The sequence below is a fragment of the Oenanthe melanoleuca genome, chromosome Z (genome assembly GCF_029582105.1).
Source record: "Oenanthe melanoleuca isolate GR-GAL-2019-014 chromosome Z, OMel1.0, whole genome shotgun sequence".
Classification (NCBI taxonomy): Eukaryota; Metazoa; Chordata; class Aves; order Passeriformes; family Muscicapidae; genus Oenanthe; species Oenanthe melanoleuca.
Genome location: NC_079362.1, coordinates 10,242,465 through 10,263,281, shown reverse-complemented (window position 1 = coordinate 10,263,281; position 20,817 = coordinate 10,242,465). Strand labels below are relative to the sequence as shown.

Sequence of the window (20,817 nt, the reverse complement as noted above, 5' to 3'; positions counted from 1 at the left end):
CCACCCTTCCGGTTTTTTTTCTTTTGTCTTAGGCCCATTTACTGCTCATTGCCACTCACCATCAATTGAGGTTTTTCTTAATATATAGTGTCATATTGCTCAAGTATGTCACATCAAATGAGATAGCTCTTCCTGTAGAAAAAATGGATCCTAAACCTCAATCCATCCACTAAAGGGCACATACCTCCGTGGAAGAGAGCAGCCAAGAAAGAATTGTTATGCACAAATATTATTAGTAATTAACAAGCATTTTCTAGAGGGATGGTCATGCCCTGCAACAGCCTTTTCATTAACCCCTAAGTCATGGAAAGTACCAGCCTAACCTTGCCACTGGGAAAATAACTAATGTATTTTATTTCAGATCAAAAACACAAAGAAAGATCCTTTTATTCTGCCAAGGACAGGTTAAAAAAAGGACCACTGGCAACTAGCAAGGTAAAGAATGAAATGTTCACTCCTTGAACTGCAGGGTGCCCCAAAGGGATTTTAAGCTTCACTGAGCAAGCGTGTGAAGTGGAATCCTTGGGAGGAGGCAAATAAAACCTCTGCACAGTGCCACAAGTGCACAATTATGCGGCTCTATGTGAGATCGCACTGATAAGTGCCAAGCAAAGGAGTGATTTTGAAATGTTATGCCCTAATCTTGCAAGAATCTATGCATATGAACACATTAATGTAAACAACTGATCTAGACTAACTCACCTGAGTAACCAGTTGCAGGGCCTAAGGCTTTAACAATTATTTGATACAATCTAGAGAAACAGAGGTTTGCAGCTATTTATAACAGAGCCCCCAGCAGTTAAGCAGCTGCATGGCTAAAACAGAGTGTCCTACAAAGTCTTTGCCAACAGACCAGAACTAGAACATGGACAAAGAATGTCAAGTAAAGACATCAATTTCATAGTGTCCAGCCAATGATACTGAAAGAAGAGCTGTTGTTTCTGCTGTCCTACCATCAAGATGGTACAAGAGCACAACAGTGATTTCAAAAGTGTACCTATTTTATATTTAATATTTTTCTCAGTTAGGAAATTCTAGAGTAAATATTTTCAGCTCTGTCTCATGCTGACATAGAAATTTCAAGTGCGTCCAAGCTTTGAAATATTCCCAGTATTTTCACTGTCCCTTGAAAACCTTAATCTCTCTCATACTGATTTCACAGTCTTCTGAGTGATCTGTATTTGCAGCATCCTTTGCTCAGAACTGTGGCTGGCTTTTTGTGGCAAGCTTTATTCCTCTGAAAGTACAGCATTTTAAAAGTCATACAAAAGACAATTCACATTACTATTATTTACTATGTGTTGATTCTACAGTGAAGGCATGTCAGAGCAGATATAATAATTGAGGAAATACATAGTTGCATTTGTCCCCAAACTCAGGTCTGGAGTGCAAGTTGCGTCCAGAAGTTTGGGTCTTATTAACTGCAAATAGTTGCAATAATTTCGATTGGAAAGTAATTTTTTTGTGCTCAAGAAATCCAGCACTAAAGTTGATTTTTTTTTTCCCAAGATCATTTATGGAAGGCTAGTTAGACTTGAGAGAGAGCCATAGATTGTTCTATGCAAAATATCTATTAATTCATAACAAGTTCTCACTCAAATTAAATATCTAAAGACAAATTTTATTACTAGAAGTCTAATTGTCCACTCAAGAAAATTAAGGACCAGGTGCCTACATAAAGATTCCAAATCTCAATGCAGCAGTCTCCTACACATTACCTACCAGCTCTACAGAGAAAAGTAGAGAATTAAGGCCAAAATTTAAGATTTATTTTCAAGGCCCAAGAACTGGTCTTCTAATAAAAGACTTCTAAAAAGTAAATTCCCTGTACATTTCTCTATGAAAATAATGCAGGATTTATCATTCTTCAGAGACGTATTCCCTGGTTTATAATAAAGATGAGAAATGTGAATGGAAAAAGCTTACCTCCCTGACTTTTTCCATAGCAGTAGTGAAAATATAAATGATAACAAGCCACTCTTGCACACTTGGTCTGGGTTCCATCTTCACCAACACAGTGTAAGTAAAGAGCATGAGGAATGCCAAGTATGACATCTGCAAAACACACAGTGTGTCATCCATACACATCTCAAACCTCAAACAAATTTTTGCAAACATAACAACTGATTTGCCTCACTATAGGTACTCAGACTACTGGGACTCTGTCATATTTTTGAGTCCAGAATTTTTATTCCACTTCTCCAAACTTTTGTTTTGTTTTGTTATTATGCCCTTCTCCTTAAACATCATCTGAAATTGGTACTTTAGAGCTGAAAAATAGGGAGGAGCAGAAGATAAACAATTGCAGCATATGTTTATCCTCATAAAAGAGACAGACTATTGGATGTTGGACTGGATGGTCTCCAGAGGTCTCTTCCAACACTAACTATTCTGTGATCTGCACACCATTCCTTGAATGAAAGGGCAGCCTAATGCTTAGTAGCAAATCTCTGTTATTGTAAGTCAGTTAGTAAGTGCCTTCCAAAACACAAAAATATCCGGTGGGAAATATGTATTTTAGATGTACAAGAACATGCTATAAATGTATCCAACATAATAGGTCACAGCCTATAAACACACCTAGATAAGAGAATAAAAGTTTATGTGCATGGTGATTTGACCTAATGAACAGTCTGTTCTTAAGCATCCTGAGCTCTACTGACACAGTTAATAAAACTGATTTATTTAATAAATGCACATTTCCTATAGCAAATGATCACCTATAGGTAAATACTCACTTTTCCAGAGACAATTCTTAACGAAAGGAACACAAGTATCAGTGAAGTATTAAAGGTACAGAAGGCCACCTTCAAAACTCTCTCAACCTTTGCAACTAATTGCTGTAAAAATCTGTGCGTGAGATTTTCTTCAGTTCCCTGAAATTTGTTTTCTGTAGTTTTGGGTTTGGGTTTCTTGGTGGTTTGTTTATTTGTTGTTGTTTTTTTTTAGTTCAGTTGCATGATTTTAGCAGAATCTTTACACTTAATAGTCAGAGAAACATTCAAATAGCTTCCTACCGACACCCACCACTAAGAGACAGCAAATCCATGCTACAAAAAGCAAAAGAAGAATTAAGCGGCATTTGAAGGACCAAAGGAGGGGTTTGTCAATACAAGTTCTAGAATGATGACTAACCGTGTGAAACCAGAATTTGACAATTGGTGCGTTGTAGAACTCATAGAATTTTCTAGCTCCAGACAGGTTTCCTTGTCCGCCATCTGCTTGGCTTTCATCAGACTTCTGAACAGCCTTTTCCACATCATAAACCTTCTTTAAAAGAAACAGCATGTTTAAAGTAAGAAATAATGGTCTATAATTGCAAAGGCAGTGTTGTTTCAGCGGGAAGACAGACACAAATATGTAAACTTTGTTCTGAATGCACCAAGCATTACTGTAGCTTGGTTTTGCGTGGTGACAACCATTTCATTTGCAATAATCAACATGCACTGTGTGAAACATGCTCTATAAGGCACAGTTTCACTGTCTGTATATTTTTTAAATAGTGTTTTGTATAAGAGTATTTAATGAAAATCAGTTGGACTTTTGCCAAAGACTAATAGATAAAGTCAAAACTTATCTTTCAGCAGAACATGTGTAAGCACATTCCTTATCTGCTTCAAGGAGGGCTGCCCCCTTCCTGTACTAGCAACACGTCTGAGGCTGGGAAGGACTTTCTCATTATGGTCAGTACAGAATGGACACCCAGCACAGATGAAGTAACTCGTACCAAGTTCACCTAAGTCTGTATCCAAACTAGGGACCTAACCTATACTTCTGGAGAGAACTGGTCTCCAGCCATTTCATTCCATCTGATGAACATCTTCTCACTCCTCAGAACCACACTGTGGTAAATAAACAGACTCTGCACACAAATAACTGATCCTAAAGACTAACCAAAGTATCTTTAGAGCTGACTGGGCTTTGTTCACCATGATACCACAACTGGTGGAAGTCTTGAGACTGCGGCACGTGAGACATTTCTGCCTTGCTTTTAAACTCCAGCATCAGTATGGTGGGAGGCAGGAGAATACTCATAATGACCTAAAAAGAGAGTCACAAAAATAATTAAGCAGTGATAGCATAAATCTGAGGCCACAGTCAGCTGTGCCTGGTGCCAGCACAAACCCAGTGCAATCCCACTGGCTGGGGAAGGAGACACTGGTGCAGAAAATCTGTATCATGGTCTGACAGCCTCTGTGATTTGTGTTGCTCTTGTCTGATTTGTGGCTTTGAAGAGTGTCATTGTATCTGGGGATGTTTTCAACACTGCTCCCTGTGTCTGGAAAACATCCTTCCCACCAGCAGCTCTGCCAGGGAGCAGGCAATGTGGGGAAGCAAGAACAGGTGAGGAAGGCCTGAAAAGTGCTGAGAGAATGGGAAGAGCAACCAAAGAATTCTTCCTTCTAATGTCATCCCACACATGCTTTTTGCAAAAGAATAAAACAGAAGCAAGTACTGTTTTTCCCCCCTCCCTTGCTTTTGTTTCCCAGATATTCATGTTCCAACACATGCTTAAGCACATTTGTCTGAATCTGCATTAGCCAAAAAAACTCATATATTAAGCATCTAAAGAGCTCCCAAATCCTCAGAAAAAAATAGACCAATGCTACCTTAAACCAGGAGTTTTTCCGCATCTTCAGGCGTCCCATCCACATGTCAGTCAGCAGCATTTGTGTGCACGTGTGGGACACAAACGGCCGCAGCCCCACAGACACTGCCAGCTTTAAGCAAGTTGAGTTGCTCCAGTTCTTCAGTTCATAGGTCAGCAGCTTCATGGCCATCTGCTCGTTTTGTTTGAATGCTTTGTCCAGCACATCTAAGGCAAGCTGCCCAAATTCCCTAAAGCAGAAAGGAATTAGCAGTCCATATAACGGGTCAGTCCAAACTCAAAGTTATTTCTGAAAAGAGGTTGCTGTGAATACCCTGGTAACTAAAGTTCAGCTATCAATCTCAGTAAGCATGCCTTCTCCCATTTCCCCCATTGCTTTATTGATGTACTTAGTGAAAAACAATTGGGGTGTAAACCTAACTATTCAGTTGTAATTACATTTAGGGCCATCCTGTTTTATCGTTTTTTATTTGTTTTGCTCTTAATCTCACTCAGTGATCAAAATTGTCCCTATGAAGTTCTTTGTACTTGCTTCAACCAACAGATTCATCACCACTGTGGGCAAGCATTGCAGCCAGTTGTAAAAGCCTCTTCTCTTGGACTGACTTTAAAACACTTCTGCAGAGAAGATTCTCCCTCAAATTAGGATATGGAGCTGCATACAAAAGAACAAAGGATATCTCATTGCACCTGAATCTTAAGCATGAGATCTACAAAACAGAAAATATATTACTAACAAGAAAAATTACCAGGAAACACTAAATGGAAATTACAAACTCAAAGAAAATTCTTAGTCTACTTCCCTTTTAGTTCTGGTATTCCCTTTCCCTTTTCATTCAGGTATTTCACTTTCCACTTAGTCTTACACAGAACAGTATTTAAGCACTGATTTTGGTTTGCTCATTTCTACTTGTTATGGATTTGAGCAGTCCAACACATAGGTGCCATATTAACAAATAACAAAACAAATTGAAGTTTAACAAATTGAACTGGAAGAGAAGCTGCAAGGGAAATTTCAGCCTTTCACTAGACCATTTAGCAGATAATGGGCTATACATTACTCATCTACATTTTCAAATACTCATCTAGGTAATATGCAAATAGTTTTCCTTTAACTCTCTACTGCATTACACACCAGCACAAAGATCCATTATATAGTATCAATAGTGCGTATATGAAAGCACTTTTTTAATACTCCATAGCCAATGGCATCACCAACATCACCAATCTTAGCAGATTAGGGTAGTATTTAACCATCCTCAGCACCAGAGAACTTTAATGGAAATGAAGGGAGAGTCATACTTTGAATACTTCTTGAGTTCTTCTGAAGTGTCATCCACCATGTTGCTCTGTTTAGCCTCATGTGCCATTGCTCTGTAGAGTTTACAAGCAACAACAGCTTTGACCATGGCTTCCTCTCCATGCTGCCAGAAAAACATAGCCATCTTCTGTCTTTTCATTAATACTGCCCAAACCAGGAGGTCATTATAGGGGTAGATGAAACCAGTTGACTCATAATTCTCTGTGTAGTTTATATCCTCTTTGGATTTCTTCTTATACTTTGGAAAAGGGCTGGATCTTTCCTATAAATTTGTTTAAAAAAAAAAAAAAAAAAAGAAAAACAAAAGAAAAATAAGAAGAAGATCCCAGTGAATGGTTGAAGTTCTAAAACTGCATGCAAATCTGAACTGCAAGTAGCAAACTATTTGATAACTATATACATGTGAGTCATAAACCACAGCTAGGACCATGTCCAGATTGCCAATGCTAAGAAGCTGGTAATATTAACAAAGGAAAAATACACCTTGCTCTACATCCATGCCTTTCATAACTTACCTTTCTATAGAGTTGGGCACTCTCCAAACCCATGATACCCCATGCTTTCACTCTCTTTTTTGTATGTCTCGCGATAGAAGAAAAAGTAAACAGACTAAAATACACCTTAGATACTTAAAGATTATTTTTGCTGTCCATCACACTTGTAGTGTAAACTTGCTATACATTCATAGGTGGGTGTTTCTTGGTGAAAGGTACAGGAAAAAACATCTTACTGATAAAAGTGAGGAAGTCTCAGTGCTGTCATAGGTTCATTTTGGCTCTGACCAATGCTGACACAGCAATTTAAAATCATTTTACTATATGTTTCGTCAGATAAATGGATGGGAGAATGGATGGATGGATGAATGGATAGATAGATAGACAGACAGACAGATAGATAGACGGACAGATAGACATTAATGCCAATATTTGTCATTTTTTCTCTTCTTAACAGTCTTACTCTAGCACTTTAATAAGCAATCATGAGAAAGCATTAGGAAAGTCAGAGAATTCCTATATTTCTTTCAAATTCAGAAGAGTTTTCACACATGCTTCATCCTCAGAAATTTGGTGATATACATTTTAGTGAATTAAAGCCCTTAGCAACTAAAGGATGGAAGTTAAGAAATTGTCATGGAATCATGGAGCTTGATTTCACCAACAAAATTGCAAGACTTGTACTTCATGAGCAGTGAGCAGTAAAACATTGTTTCCACTGCAATTTAAGTAGAATTATAAAAACTAAAATTTGTCAATAAAGTTATTGTCAGCCTGATATTTCCTAAGCAAAGTCTAGAATAAGCAATTATGTTACCTTGTATTTGTAAGGCTGTGCAGTTCTGAAGAACTGAGAATGCAAAGTACTTTCAGTGGATGACATTCCACTATCCATCTGATTACTCTGATGAAAGGAATGAGACAGGCTTTGAGGTAAGCTGGAGACCGCTCTCTAGATCCAAAGGCAAACCATAAAACATGCGGAGAGAAATGAAAATTAGAAATAAAGTTTGTTGGTACTTGCTGACTGCAATAGTGCATGTAGAAACTGATGTTATTCAAAAACTAGTGAGTCAAAAATCACCATAGCTACTACTGAAGCTTATACCAACAAGGAAAAAAATGGCCTGTGTCACATCTCAGTTAACAAACATATATTTTTCTGAGTCTCTGAATTCAAAATAATGATTTTCCATGCATAGCATCCACAAATTGCAACAAACAGGGTTGCAACAGATGGAATCACCCACTTTTCTGAGTGCTGACCTTCATAAAACGTGCCATAAGCCATTTGAAAGACAGAACTTCTGAACCTTTTGCAGATAATTTCCTCTGAAGGATGGCACATCCAGCATCGCTGTAAATTTTTTCAGTTTTAGCTAAGACAGAAGAATGCTAACAGATGAATCACTAATGCCCTTCCCAAAAATCCCTAGATATATGATTATGTGGTTTCACCTATCCCTCTTAAGGTCACATTTCATTAGAAAAGGGCAAAAAGAGTTAGAACTTCTTGCATCTTTTTTATTAAGCATTGTGCTAAAAACTAGTGACACACAGAAAGCTCTTTCTCTCTGTTTCTATTCACTCCAAGTTACAGGTTTCATTATTTCTTCTCATTTTCCCCAATCATTATGAGGTTTTTAGCTTAGTCAAGGAAACATTTCATGGGGATGAGAGGGTTTTGTTGTTAGTTTTTTAACACATGGAAGTACTTAAAAGTCCAGTTCTACTCCAAAAATGGAGACCATTCTTATGCAGCAAATCTGCTCCTTCTGCAATGTTGGGAATGACTTTCAGCTAATTTATTGAGGAGTTCAGGCTAGTTTTAAGCCAATGATTTTGGGAAACCAATAGGGAGAATGCTGACATGTCCATGTCTACTTCAAGGCAAGTGAAATTTAGTATTTGCACAAGGTGGTTCAAGCTGCAAGAAGGAAATATGTAACAGCTTCCAAAAAAGGAAAATGGTGGTTGGCAAAATCTTGTCATTCCTTATTGAAGGATGATAGACAAAACTCAACACAGATACTGGATACAAAGGTATATTTATTTAACTAATAAATAATTTAACAACCACCAATAGTCCTGGAGATTTGTCTGTTTTATTTGCAAGCTCTCCACAGTTCTCAAGCAGACAAGCATGACATACATTTAAATTAAGCCCTTCAGACAAACCAGGATGACAACCTGAACTATTTTCAGGTGTTACATTTTGGCTTTTCTTGATGACAACTGCTTTGGAAGAAGCTACCTTGTGCTTTCTGTAGAGATCGTTGTAAAGAATTCGGAAATGCTTCCTTGTGTAGCTGCTCCGATAAGCTTCACCAAGGAGGTACTCTATCACCAGGCCAATGTCAATCAGTGATATCTTGTAATCCAAAGAAAGGCTATTCTGAAACACCAAAAGTCACAAACATTCCATGATGCTGTTATATGCAACATTCAACCATGTCATAGCCCTCTTATTGTAAGAGAAAATCTGGAAAAGTGTGCATCTTTCGGGAAAATGTACACATTCATTACACGCATGGAACTCTTCTAGAAATGAGGGGAAAACGAGATGCCTGCATATTTTACAATGCTTACAAGATCAGCTGCGTCCAACAGTGAGGGTAACTGTTCTTCAGGATAAGCACCAACAGCAGAGGTACGGATAAAAACCTCATAGCAAGAGAAGACTAACATGAGATGATTAGGCACTTTGATTAATTAAAATTGAAGTAGTAGTAGACGCATTTAGCTGAAGACATTTCCTAGAGACTGGAAATATGCTGTTGAAGCTCAAGACTGTCTTGACAACTAAGACAACAACAGTACATACACTAGCTCTGAGTACCCCACCACTTCTGCTTAAAGCACTGCCTGTCTTACCTCCATTGTCTTTCCAAGACCCAAGGCTTGTGACAAATTCTCTGAAGAATAGATTCTCTTCCATGCAGATTTTAAAAATTATTGGTAAAACCTTAAACTGCAACTCATGGAAGGGAAAAATGGGCCTGTACATAAATGTAGTCAGAGATGTTATGTATTCCTAGCAGTGTATGCCTTTCAGACTGTGAAAAGTCTTTTTCTTCATTGCACTGAGGGTGTTTTTTCAATAGACTTCAGTAGCAAGCCTCAGTACAGTCAGCTAAGGCCACACAGCCCCAGGTCACTGAGAGTTAGGCAAGTATTTTTGACTACCTAAGCTTGTAGAAACTTCTATCTGCACTAACCATCTTTTATGCCATCAGAGCAGACTACTCTGAATTGATACACTGAAGTGTATCTTCATTCAAACATGGTCAAAGTCGGTCACAGTAACAGAGAAAATATTCTGAAATTCAGGGTCACATCACTCTGTTGTCCCTACTACAGTGATACCATATTTAATCAGACTGCAACTGCACAGCCCATTCACAGAGCACTTATGTGAACTTACAGAAGCTTAGGTGGAAAAGACTTTTCAGCATTCAGACCTGTTTGCAGATCCCAAGTCTAGCTTATAAAAAGGCAGAGAAAGATTTGAAATTGTGGAGACATTTTTTACAGAATTCCATTACTATATATCAAGCACCAAAAGCTCCTCTTTAGATTACGCACTGGGTTTTCCCAAAGTGTCCTGAGATATATAAAGGCAAACATATATATGGATTTCAGGGAAGTGGCCATATCAGTCACTTCAATGAGGAAGAGAATTTTCTCAGCCTAGAAAAGCTCAGTGTCTTTTCAAGATTTAGACCTTTCAACATATAGATATTCCAGATTTATAACATAAATTAGATCTTGAATATGTTCATCAGTACGAAAAATACAGAAAATAGTTTGTTATGGAGACCAGGATACCCTGCATCTATTTAAAGAACCATAAACGGAGCTGACATGAAAGTCACCCACAGAAATAAAATTATACCATGAATCCAACAGAACTCTGCAAACAGTCAAACTCACCATTTCATTTTATCTTAGCAATCACATCCTGGAAAGAGTTAGCCAATGAGCCAAGATTTGGACCTAGTAATCTCCTGTGTTGAAGTCTAGATGCATAAAGAATAGCTCATTCCTTCCTGGCTAAGCAGTGCTGTGAGGTACAACAGATAACTGTGAAATAAATTGATGATGTATCTAAATAGCAAGGCTGCTACTAAATCACTAGTGGAACCAGTGTTCCATGCAGTAGTCATTCACTGCCACCTTCTGTTCTCCTAGGCAATGCAGCACATCCAAATATTTTCTCTTGTCACAGTAACTTTTCATTGCTGCTCTAACAAGGAAAGACTTCTTTAACTTTGGGGAAAACATAGAAAATCTTAAAGCAAATTTACTGCACTAAATCCTAAAGCATAATTACTGCACTAATTCACTAAGTCTTCTGTACAATTACTTCAATATGTCAATTTAGTAATGTGAGAAAGAGAGTCTGATCTGGATGAACTGCCTGGCTTTGAAATTAAGGTACAGGACCCTCGGGATCCTCAGCAGCAGCATGTTGGTTAATTGCTTAGAGGGTCAGTGGAATTGGGATGAAACCATTTAGCAGATATAGGACTGTAGTAATGAAGCTGTCACTTCTGTTACCAAAATTCCCCTGTATTATCTAATAGTAGCTAGCTGGTGGCACTGAAATATTAATCTAGCATTTTTGGTCCTTAGCCTTTCCCATGTCTATTACCTGCTTCACATCTCGAACCAGATGGTGTAAAAGTAGATTTGATGGTCCTTGTTTCTGTGGTGTGAATAGAAAAATCAATGAACAGACATGCCACTGTACACTAGAAAATCAATACAGTATAAGAAATCAGCGTAAAAAAATCTATAAATTACTGTGATTCAAACTCTCCCCACTCTACCCATAAATCTTTTCAAAACTATTTCAACCTCAATCTGCAACACTTCTACTATCTTAAATGTTGACTTGTTCTAGAAAGAAGCTGATACAGCTTTGGTCTAAACAACAAATCATTTTCAGCAATGTGTGTATTACACATCAGATTAAAATCTGAACATATTTCTCATCAGCTTCCAATGAGTAGTCAACCTAATTCATGACAGTGAATCAAAAATAGCAACCTGGTACACCATTCCCAAATCCCCACATTACAATCAAGAATAACCAAACCCATTAATTTTTCTTTTTATTTATTTTTTTCCAAAAATCCTTCATAAAAACATTGCCTAATCATCATACTCATTAAGCAGAACAGTATTGTTTCCAGGTTTTCATATCTAAAGTGGTACACTGGGATTTCAAATACTCACAGTATTGTAGAGTTCTTCCAAACGAGATATGGTAAGAAAACGGTGCATGTTCACTCCGTGTTCTATTAATAGTTTAACAAAATCCACACGATCCATGACTAAAGCATCCAGCATTGCCTGTTCCAAGGCACCAACCTCCAAATGGACAGAGTGGAAGGAAAATATTAGAAAATTACTTTTGGAAAAAAATAAACTTTCCTGGAGCTAGTGATCTCTCCACCACAATCATTTGTCTTTATGCATATTTGAAGTGCAAACATAATAGAAAAATACGCTGGAAGAAACTTTTGTGTAGAAAGCCAATAGAGGGGAAGGAAAAAAGTTTCCATAAACAAAATATCTGCAGGGACTTCTATAAATGTTACAACTGGACTCTGATAATACATTCTCTACTCTGTAATTCACTTCAGAAGATAAAGTATGATAATGCAGGGCATGGAGGGAAGTATTTTCTTTTTTCTTTTACACATGACAAAACTATTTCAAAGTACCATAGAGAAGTCTCTATAGGACTGCAAGTTCTTTAAAGCAAACTTTTTTCAAATATGAGAGACAATGTGTGTTAGAATAAACTCTCTCAAAGGAAGCATGAAGCAGAGATCTACCTACAAGCAGAGCCCAAATAGTGGGAGCACTCTACTCACTGCATTTGAAGAGAGCTCAGCAGCGCTTACACATGCAAAATGACAAAGGAATTAGACATATGAGGTTCATATAAATCCATAGAAAGTTTTTCTACAGAAACACTTATGCATATGAAATGCAATGGGGTGAGCAGAATGAGGAGGCCAGAACACTAATGGGGCAGGTGTTAGTGCTAACTTGAAAACAGCACATTCCACGTCTATATCGATGTTTGCCAGAAATTATGTTAAAAGCTGACCATTAAATGTTACAGAATTCTTACACATAGGAAGAAAACTTTTGCACTGATTCTAAATTATTGGGTTTTCTTTCAGAAATATCTGAGACTGACTGGCCATTCTTGCATTAAATTTCTTCTAACAGTCCTTGAGCTGGCAGTGTGTCTGAAGAGATCAACGGCCCTTTGGTAATGATTAGAATGGTATTCTCTGGTATTTGAGGTAGAGTTGACCTCTAAACAGAAACATAGCCACACCTTTACCTTCTAAACTTCTAAGACTAGAGTCTCTTAGAAATGGCCATGATTCATGCATAATTGTACATATTTACTTGAAACATTTAAATAGACAGAAACACTACAAGAGTCTACAGACAATCACCTGAAAACTGCTCCTTAAATATGTAACTCAAATTCTGAACACACAACCACAAGAACACTGAAGAAGCTGTAGCCCCTGACAATTGCAGGTCTGGCAATACCTGATAGTAAGAGGGATGTTTCACTTTAATTAAGAAAACAACCAAGTTAAAGCCAAGCTTTAAAACCATCCTTGTACATTTTCTATTTTTTTTTTTTCTTTTCAGTGCACAAAAAAAAAGTTTGGGTTTTTTTCCCTGCTTAGAAAAGAAAAACATTCAGGAGTATATCTCATCCCAATCTTTGCTTGGAGAAGCAGCAAGAGATGTGAGGCTTGTTTATTATGAGATCTTTAAATCTTACTTGAAGGAGAGAACACAGTTATTATTTGACAATGTCTTTTCGTTCAAAATAGTGCTGAATGTAGTACTGAATCAGATATGAACAGATACATCTATTTTTTTTCCAAATATAACAAAAGCAGAGGAGTGAGAGTAGGAAAACTGACAGTGGATCTGTAAGGACAGAGGATGACCAGGTATAAAAGAAACACTTAAGGCTATTGAAGACATAGCAAACTAATTTGTTGCTTTATTGCTTACTAAAGAACAGGCTGGGAAAATCCTGTATCAAAGTTGTTCTTTATGGCAGAAAAATCTGAAGAACTGTGTCAAATTTTCTATCAGTAGAAAAGATTATAGAAACCATCCATAAAGTGGCAGTGGTAAATTGACAGGACTCTGTGGTATTCACCTAAGAGTTTCCAGAGAATGGAAGTACAGCTGAAATCAGCCCCTCTAATATCAGTGTCATAGACACAAGATATGTTAATAAAGCCAGTTGTCAAAGTATCAACACTGTTGATACAGAACTTTGTAAGGACAAATATAACAAGAGTACAATAATAACCACATGAAAAAATACAGCAGAATAAGTGGAAGCAAGTTAGTGACTTGCTGAAGTAGACCAGTAGACTGAAATAGAACACCATCCGCTTTTCAGCAATTACAGTCAGAAAAAAGTTTTAGTGGACTTATCTTCTGCAATCATGAATATAAACTGGATATAAGTTAGAAATATGTAAAAAAGGCATACAGCCTTTTAGAATTTATCCTCAGGTTAATACAGAGCAATCTGTAAAATAATAGTTTCTCACTAAATATCTAAGTGAGAATATTGAGTTCTGATCTTCCTATCACAAAAGATTACTTTTTCATCTGAAAATTCAAGTACACAAAACAGTAGGCAATATTGTCAAAAATATAGAAAAGACTGAATTTATGTTCACCTTGGAAAAGCCAGGAGTAAAGAGGCTGAACCACTCTTCTGCGTTGAAGAGGTGGGGATTAGAAAAATGTTATTATTTCCCCCACACGAAGAATCATAGAATCACTTAGTTGGGAAAAGATCTTTAGATCTTCAAGTCAATCAGCAAAGCTAGCACTGACAAATCCACCACTTTACCCTGTCCCTAAGTGCCACATCTGTGTCTTTTAAGTAGTTCTGTTGTTGATTACTCAACACATGCCTGAGAAGCCTGTTCCAATGGTTGATATCACTTTTCATTAATAAATTTTTCTCAATATCTGATCTTTAATTCATGGATGTTTAATTGTAGACATTCCAAGCATAGGCCTCCATATATTCAGACTTATTCACCACGAAAAATATGGTGATAAAGAAAATAAAGTCTCTTGTCGCAGCAAACAACCAGCTATGGCCACTCAAATATATATAAAACTGCCTTTTTTTTCAAAATTTACATTTTAAAGAAGAAAACACACTTAGGACTGAAAAAAATAAATCTTGTAATTCTTGGCAGAGAATTAAGGAGTACTTCTGCAAAGTACTTCTTGGATCACTTTATTTCTTGAAGAAAATATGAATCATATAACAAATGAGAAAAATGTGTTGAGGCACATAGAGCTTTATATTTGTCATCTACAAAAATATGTACACAAAAAAATCATTTATGGAGGGTTATACTTAAATACTGGATTACCTACAAAAACTTGAAATCCATAATTTAAATTTAATTAATTAATTAAATTTATTTATTTAATTGCTACTGTATGTTCTTTCACACACATATAGCTAATGAAGGTCTGAATAATGGCTTGCCTTCTAAAAGAACCTAAAGAATGCACTTAGCTGTCCCAAAAGACTGTCCTGGTAAGCCACCGCAACAGAACCTGAGATCCTGCAGTAGGAAGGAGTTAATTCCAGGCCTGATGGAGGTAAAGGTTTGGTTAGCATCTGGACAAACATTCCCTCTATGGTAAACTGTGAGAAAAGAAGCAAGTGCTTATCCACATGCCAACTCAAGTTATAGGAATGGGATTTCCCACAAGGAAAGAGCACATCCTGTGAGTACCCAGGACTTAGACTGTATAAAAGTGGTACCTCCAGAAGAGCAACTCAGGACCTCACCTCTGAAAACCAGGGTGAAAAAGAACCAACAGGACACTGCAAGAATCCACGTGGTGGCATCTTTTGTTTAACCTCTCACTCTCCCCTCTTCCCACACTCACATTTACTGTTAAAAAAATCTCTGCTGTTGACTTCACCTATGGTCTCTTTTACACCTTAAGTTGAGCAGAGACATCTCTTTTCATTGGATCACTGCTTTCTTATTGCAGCTATTTCTAAGAAAAAAAATCTAAAATAATGGCGCTACTATTTTTTTGCCTGGTGATTTACACCAGGATATCTGTATTTCCGTCTAGAGCTAGGAAAACAGATGCAACACCCCTTTGGAGTTGTCTTAGGTTGTAATACAAGATGTGACCGAAAGTATGTATTCTGTCACCATCCACTGAAACCAGGTGGGGCAGTGATCCTCATCTCCATGGGATAGAGTCTCTGCTAATGGGCCATCTTTAAAACCAGTGGGGCAATCATCTTTATCTTTTCCACAACCCATCCTCCCTCCAGGAAGATATCATCTGCTGCTGGCCCATTAAGTCCCACTGTATGACTGATAAAATTACATCATCCCATTGGGAGATGCTCCAGCCAGGGAAGGAGCCAAGTCTTTCCTACCTAGATAAAACACTGAGATTTTGAACACCAAGATACTTTCTTTCCACAGGATTCCAGAGGAAAACCAGACCTTACCACATCATCTCTGGACCTTCAGAGGAAAACTGCACCCTTCTACAGGAGCACTGCTTCAGCTGAACCACATCTGCCACTGCAGGAGGACTGTAACCAGCATTTAATGGGACTGCTACCAACACCCTGACTGACGGGTGTCAGGTTGTATTCTGACTCTGTCAGTGTTTTGGGATTGTTCTTTGTAATACTGTATTTCTATTTTAATGTTCCTAGTAAAGAACTGTTACTCCTAATTCCCATATCTTTGCCTGAGAGCCCCTTAATTTCAAAATTATAATAATTCGGAGGGAGGCAATTTACATTCTCCATTTCAAAGAGAAGCTCCTGACTTTCTTCACAGACACTTGTCCTCCAAACCAGGACAGGAGTTAACATTTGGAGAAAAGAGTATTCTAAGCTACAATGAAATGGCCCTAATCACCACTGATTGCCAACACAGGCTTGAAAAATACATATCCAGAATTATCACTGAAACTACTTAGAAAAGCTCACAGCAAACAAACAGGAATTTTAGATATAATTTCTTCTCTGGGAAACATAATGTGGTCTGATGCACTGTGCAGTTGAATACTTCACTGTTTTAAGGATAATGAGCCTCCAAAACCAAAACAGATTACAGAAGGCAGAATCCAACCATCAAACTATTCCTTAATTAAAGCTTGACAAATGCAAATCATGAAAAATCAGTCCTTAAAATAAAGTGTAAAGACACAGTGAGAAAGAGCAGGTAATAGTACCTTCCAGTGTTGTCCATAAACAAGTATGTGTTTCTTGGCAATATCTAGCTGGTTCCAGGCCAATGCCAAATCTAGCTGATCTGAAGCAGACATATTCGTACCTAGGAGAGAGATGAGGGATCTATCAGTTTTCACACATTTATGTTACTCCCTTACTTTGAAAATATAAGTGAGGCTGTATGCCAGATAAAAACAGGAGGTGTTTTTCAGTACCTTTCAAGAGTGCCGTCAGAATTGCCAAATCAATGTCCTGCTCATCTTCTGACTCCGCATCAAATACGGTGATCTGTTAGAATTGCAGAAGTACACTATTTGAGGTGAGGCAGAGAAGTCTGCAGTTATTTCTTCTTTGTATGGGCTGTGGTAGATTAAATCATAGACATTTCAAAACAAACAATGGCAAGGGTGCAGACACAATTTCCCTTTGTTTCAGACAGAAAGTGCACCATTTGATTTTTAATGCAATGGCAACCCAGGAAAACTGGAATAAACCTACTGCATGAGCCTACATGAGCCTGCTTCCTTTAAACCTTTAAACCTAAGAAACATAAAAATGCAACATTGTTGATATTCACTAAGTTTTCAACTAGAAAACAGACACTCAATAACATAAAACAAAAGATACTAAAAATGTGTTGGGTAGTTTCCATTTTAGTGATTATTAGTACAATTATCATTACTTGCCTATATACTAGGAACTCCATCATATATGAACAGTTGTGACAGACTGGCTAAGTAACTGGAAAAGGGGAAACATAACTACCATTTTTAAAAAGGCTAAAAATTAAGACCTGGATAACTACAGGCCAATCAGTTTCTGCACAATCATGGAACAGACCCTTCTGGAAACTAAGATAAGGCACATGGAAAATAAGGGGGCGATTGGTGACAGGCAATATAATTTACTCAAGTGATTGGCCAGCAGCTACAGGGAGGGAGGAGATTTCCAGTAACTAGCAGTGTTTCAGAGACAGGTTCTAGCACAATTCTGTTGTACGTAGAAGAATGGAATAAAAGCTTTCTAAATTATGATTAAGACTTTACTGGAGAAGAGAAATACAGGAATTACTTGATCTTTCTTGTGAAAACGAAGATACTTGGTCTTTGCTAAAATCAGAAAAGCTCTTATTTCATAAACAATGTCTGAAACTGAAATTTGAGATGTTAACTAAACAGGTTCTGTAGAGCTACTCAATATAGAAACTGGCAGACACATTTGTGTTATCTTTATATAAGAGATAACATCTGTGCACACACCAACCCACCAGAGAAAGAGCAAAAAAAAGTAACAGGAAATGAAAACTTCCTAAACTCAGCACATGAACCCTACTCACAGACTCTCTGTGTTTCATGCATTCCATCAAAACATGAAATAGATGACTGGACTGTTTCTGTTCCAATCTAAATACGTTCTGAATCATCATTAAGATCTCCTCCTTCACCTGAGGGCACAGATCCCTGAAAAACAGACATGTATTCAATGACAATTTTATTTTAGATACTTCGTACCCACCCAAATGACACTTCAGAAAAGATGAAACATAGCACAAATTTATTTTCTTTTTCTAATTCTCTGTTGACCCAATCCTTCTTTCAACACAAAGCAAAGTTATCCCATAGTATAAATTATTAATCACATATGCATTTGTCCTAACATACATATTAACTATTGGAAACACAACACATAAGTAAGTTAACAATTTTCAAAGGATTTTATGTGAACGTAGAGCTAAATATCACTGGAAATAATTTCTTTTTCTTTCAATAAAGAAAGAAAAACTGGCATAAAATGAAGTTCCTTACTATTTGCTCATTAGGCTTCATATCTCTCTTGTTTTCTTTGTCCTTTTGTAATTCATATTTTGTTTTCTTTTTTTTCTTAATTGAAGGATTTTTGTTAAAATATCATAAATATAAGGGGAAGCCAAGTGAAGTAAAAAGTTCTCGAACAACACATTAGGGGAAAATACCACAAAACCAAAAGTATATTCAGAAAACACAATAAGTAAACAATTAGGACATAAAATGTATTAAATAGTTTATTTTCTTAAATGGGAGTGAACTCAGGGCACCACTTTAGAATTTGATTTTTTTTTTTTTATCTAGAAAGTTCTTTGACTTTGAAAAACCTCCACATATAATATTAATTGGCTATACAAACATATATTTTATGTCCATTTTGAATACAAAATTTTCACCAAGGTAGGTTCAAAAGAGGCTGCAGCTGAGACTGGACTGGCGGTACATAACACCTTGACAAGGATGCTAAATATGGGCTACCACTGAGTAACCCAAAGCCAAAGATGAGAAAACTTAGTCTTCCTGCTACTGCAGCCTGAGGCTTCTACAGCAGTGAACCACAGCTCTAGTCTCAAAAGTTTTGTACAATCCAAATCCAAGTCCGCATACAGAATATTTGTAGGTGGAGACATGGCTGAGCTGGAACAATAGCCAATACTCTGGCAGTCATCCATGAGTGTTTCTCACCAAAGGTGAGAAATCTCATAACTGAGAGTATCTACTTGTAGTTTTCCCTCTTCAAAAAAGCCATAGTAAATTTGGCAGAATAATTAATTCAGCACTAGTTTGAGGCAGGGAAGAAAGGAACTCCGTTCTCCCATCACAGAAGTTAAAGCTGGCAAAGACCAGAGCAGCATCATCACTAGAAACATTAGAAATTATCTCAGCAGTTTTGAGACAGGGCTTTGCAGGTTCCTACCCACACCGCAGACCAAGGAGTAGGAGCATTATGGCACTACTCACCCCATATCACTTGTGTGCTTGTGGGCAAATGCCAGGATGTCTGCAGCTCTGCCAGTGCCCTCATAGACTACCACTGGGACAGCTGGGCTGGCCCTCACATACTCACACACCATCAGGATCACACTGGGACCTCCTTCCAGCACCAGCCCCACTGTGGGAACGCCTTGGCCCATTCCTGTTTCAAAACACACCTAACCAGTTACAAACAGACCTCAGTCATTCACACAAAAATCAAAACGTCCTGGAAATTAATACTTATATGTGGTTCAAAGGAGAGGAAATCATTCCTTCACCTTACATCGTTCCTTACATATTTTAAAACTTTTCAGAAAAGATTTTTCAGAAAAATTCTTCAACCAGATCAAAAAAGACCAAATTACTGAAAAAACTATAAGCATCAGGAAGAAAACATATCCTTCTAATTATACCTCTTCCCTTTATAATAGTTGTCATATGCAAGGCCATTTGCAACATATTCAATATCCATGTATTTACCTACACACAGAGACTCTTTCAAGTGTTACAGCAACAGAGCAGGATTTTTAAAATAAACAGAAATTAATTTCAAGTACAACACCATAGAAATGAAAGTCTGACTTACATTTTCTTAGTATGAACTTTTGCAAGTCTGACTAAGAAGCTCAGTACATGAACATGTTAAAAACTGGGTTAGTTTCTAAGTTTGTCAATCCTATAATGTGAGACAGATAAAGGAAGCAACATCAACATCATAACACTAATGCTTTTTCACATACCTCAAGATTTGAATGACTAGGAAAGAGTGAACTTCCACAAAAAATTTTTACAATCTAGTGCATAAAAGGCAATAATTGTCTGTGTAATAAATATTTATTTAATTATTTATTTACTATAACTCATTTACTCTTTAAATAAATGACGGATGTTATGCTATCCATTAAACATTAAAGGTTTTACTTTTGCTACCACTCTTTGTTGCTGTACTTGAGGATGTCACAGGCTTACAATACAGAAGAGTCATGAGGGCAAAAGTAGTTAACATGGTTAAAAGGATTTTCATTCCTCTGAATGTAACAATCATTCCATCTCAGAAAATGCTAGGGGAATACGTAGTGGTGAAATAGCGACCACATAAAACTGTGAAGTTTATGAAAATTAAGAAAATATTAAGAAAATGCTCAATATTTACTAAATAATCTGAGTAATTTTGATGTCTCTACAACTGAGAGACCCATATGTGAGTTCATCCAAATTAATAATGCCTTGTAAAAATGTTGTCATTTTCATTTTCCTGAGTTTTAGCCTTCAAGACACATGCAATTAATTTGACACAT

General features: G+C 37.1%; 1 protein-coding gene across 5 annotated transcripts in view; it reads right to left on the bottom strand.

Annotated features, from left to right (window-relative positions):
- LOC130265005 (transient receptor potential cation channel subfamily M member 6-like) overlaps positions 1–20,817 on the bottom strand; it is a 55,484-nt gene that overhangs the window by 10,997 nt on the left and 23,670 nt on the right. For 2 of the 5 annotated variants that reach the window (XM_056513725.1, XM_056513724.1), the window contains exons 8-20: positions 19,505–19,679; positions 18,076–18,199; positions 16,955–17,027; positions 16,742–16,842; positions 11,666–11,800; positions 11,079–11,132; positions 8,679–8,819; positions 7,242–7,376; positions 5,912–6,192; positions 4,611–4,839; positions 3,895–4,041; positions 3,136–3,270; positions 1,927–2,055 (exon numbers count right to left, since the gene is read on the bottom strand). In XM_056513725.1, the coding sequence (XP_056369700.1) occupies positions 1,927–2,055; positions 3,136–3,270; positions 3,895–4,041; positions 4,611–4,839; positions 5,912–6,192; positions 7,242–7,376; positions 8,679–8,819; positions 11,079–11,132; positions 11,666–11,800; positions 16,742–16,842; positions 16,955–17,027; positions 18,076–18,199; positions 19,505–19,679 (1,859 nt within the window). Of the gene's footprint in view, positions 1–1,926; positions 2,056–3,135; positions 3,271–3,894; positions 4,042–4,610; positions 4,840–5,911; positions 6,193–7,241; positions 7,377–8,678; positions 8,820–11,078; positions 11,133–11,665; positions 11,801–16,741; positions 16,843–16,954; positions 17,100–18,075; positions 18,200–19,500; positions 19,696–20,817 lie in introns of those variants that run through there. The other 3 variants (XM_056513727.1, XM_056513728.1, XM_056513729.1) reach the window with 3 other exon arrangements.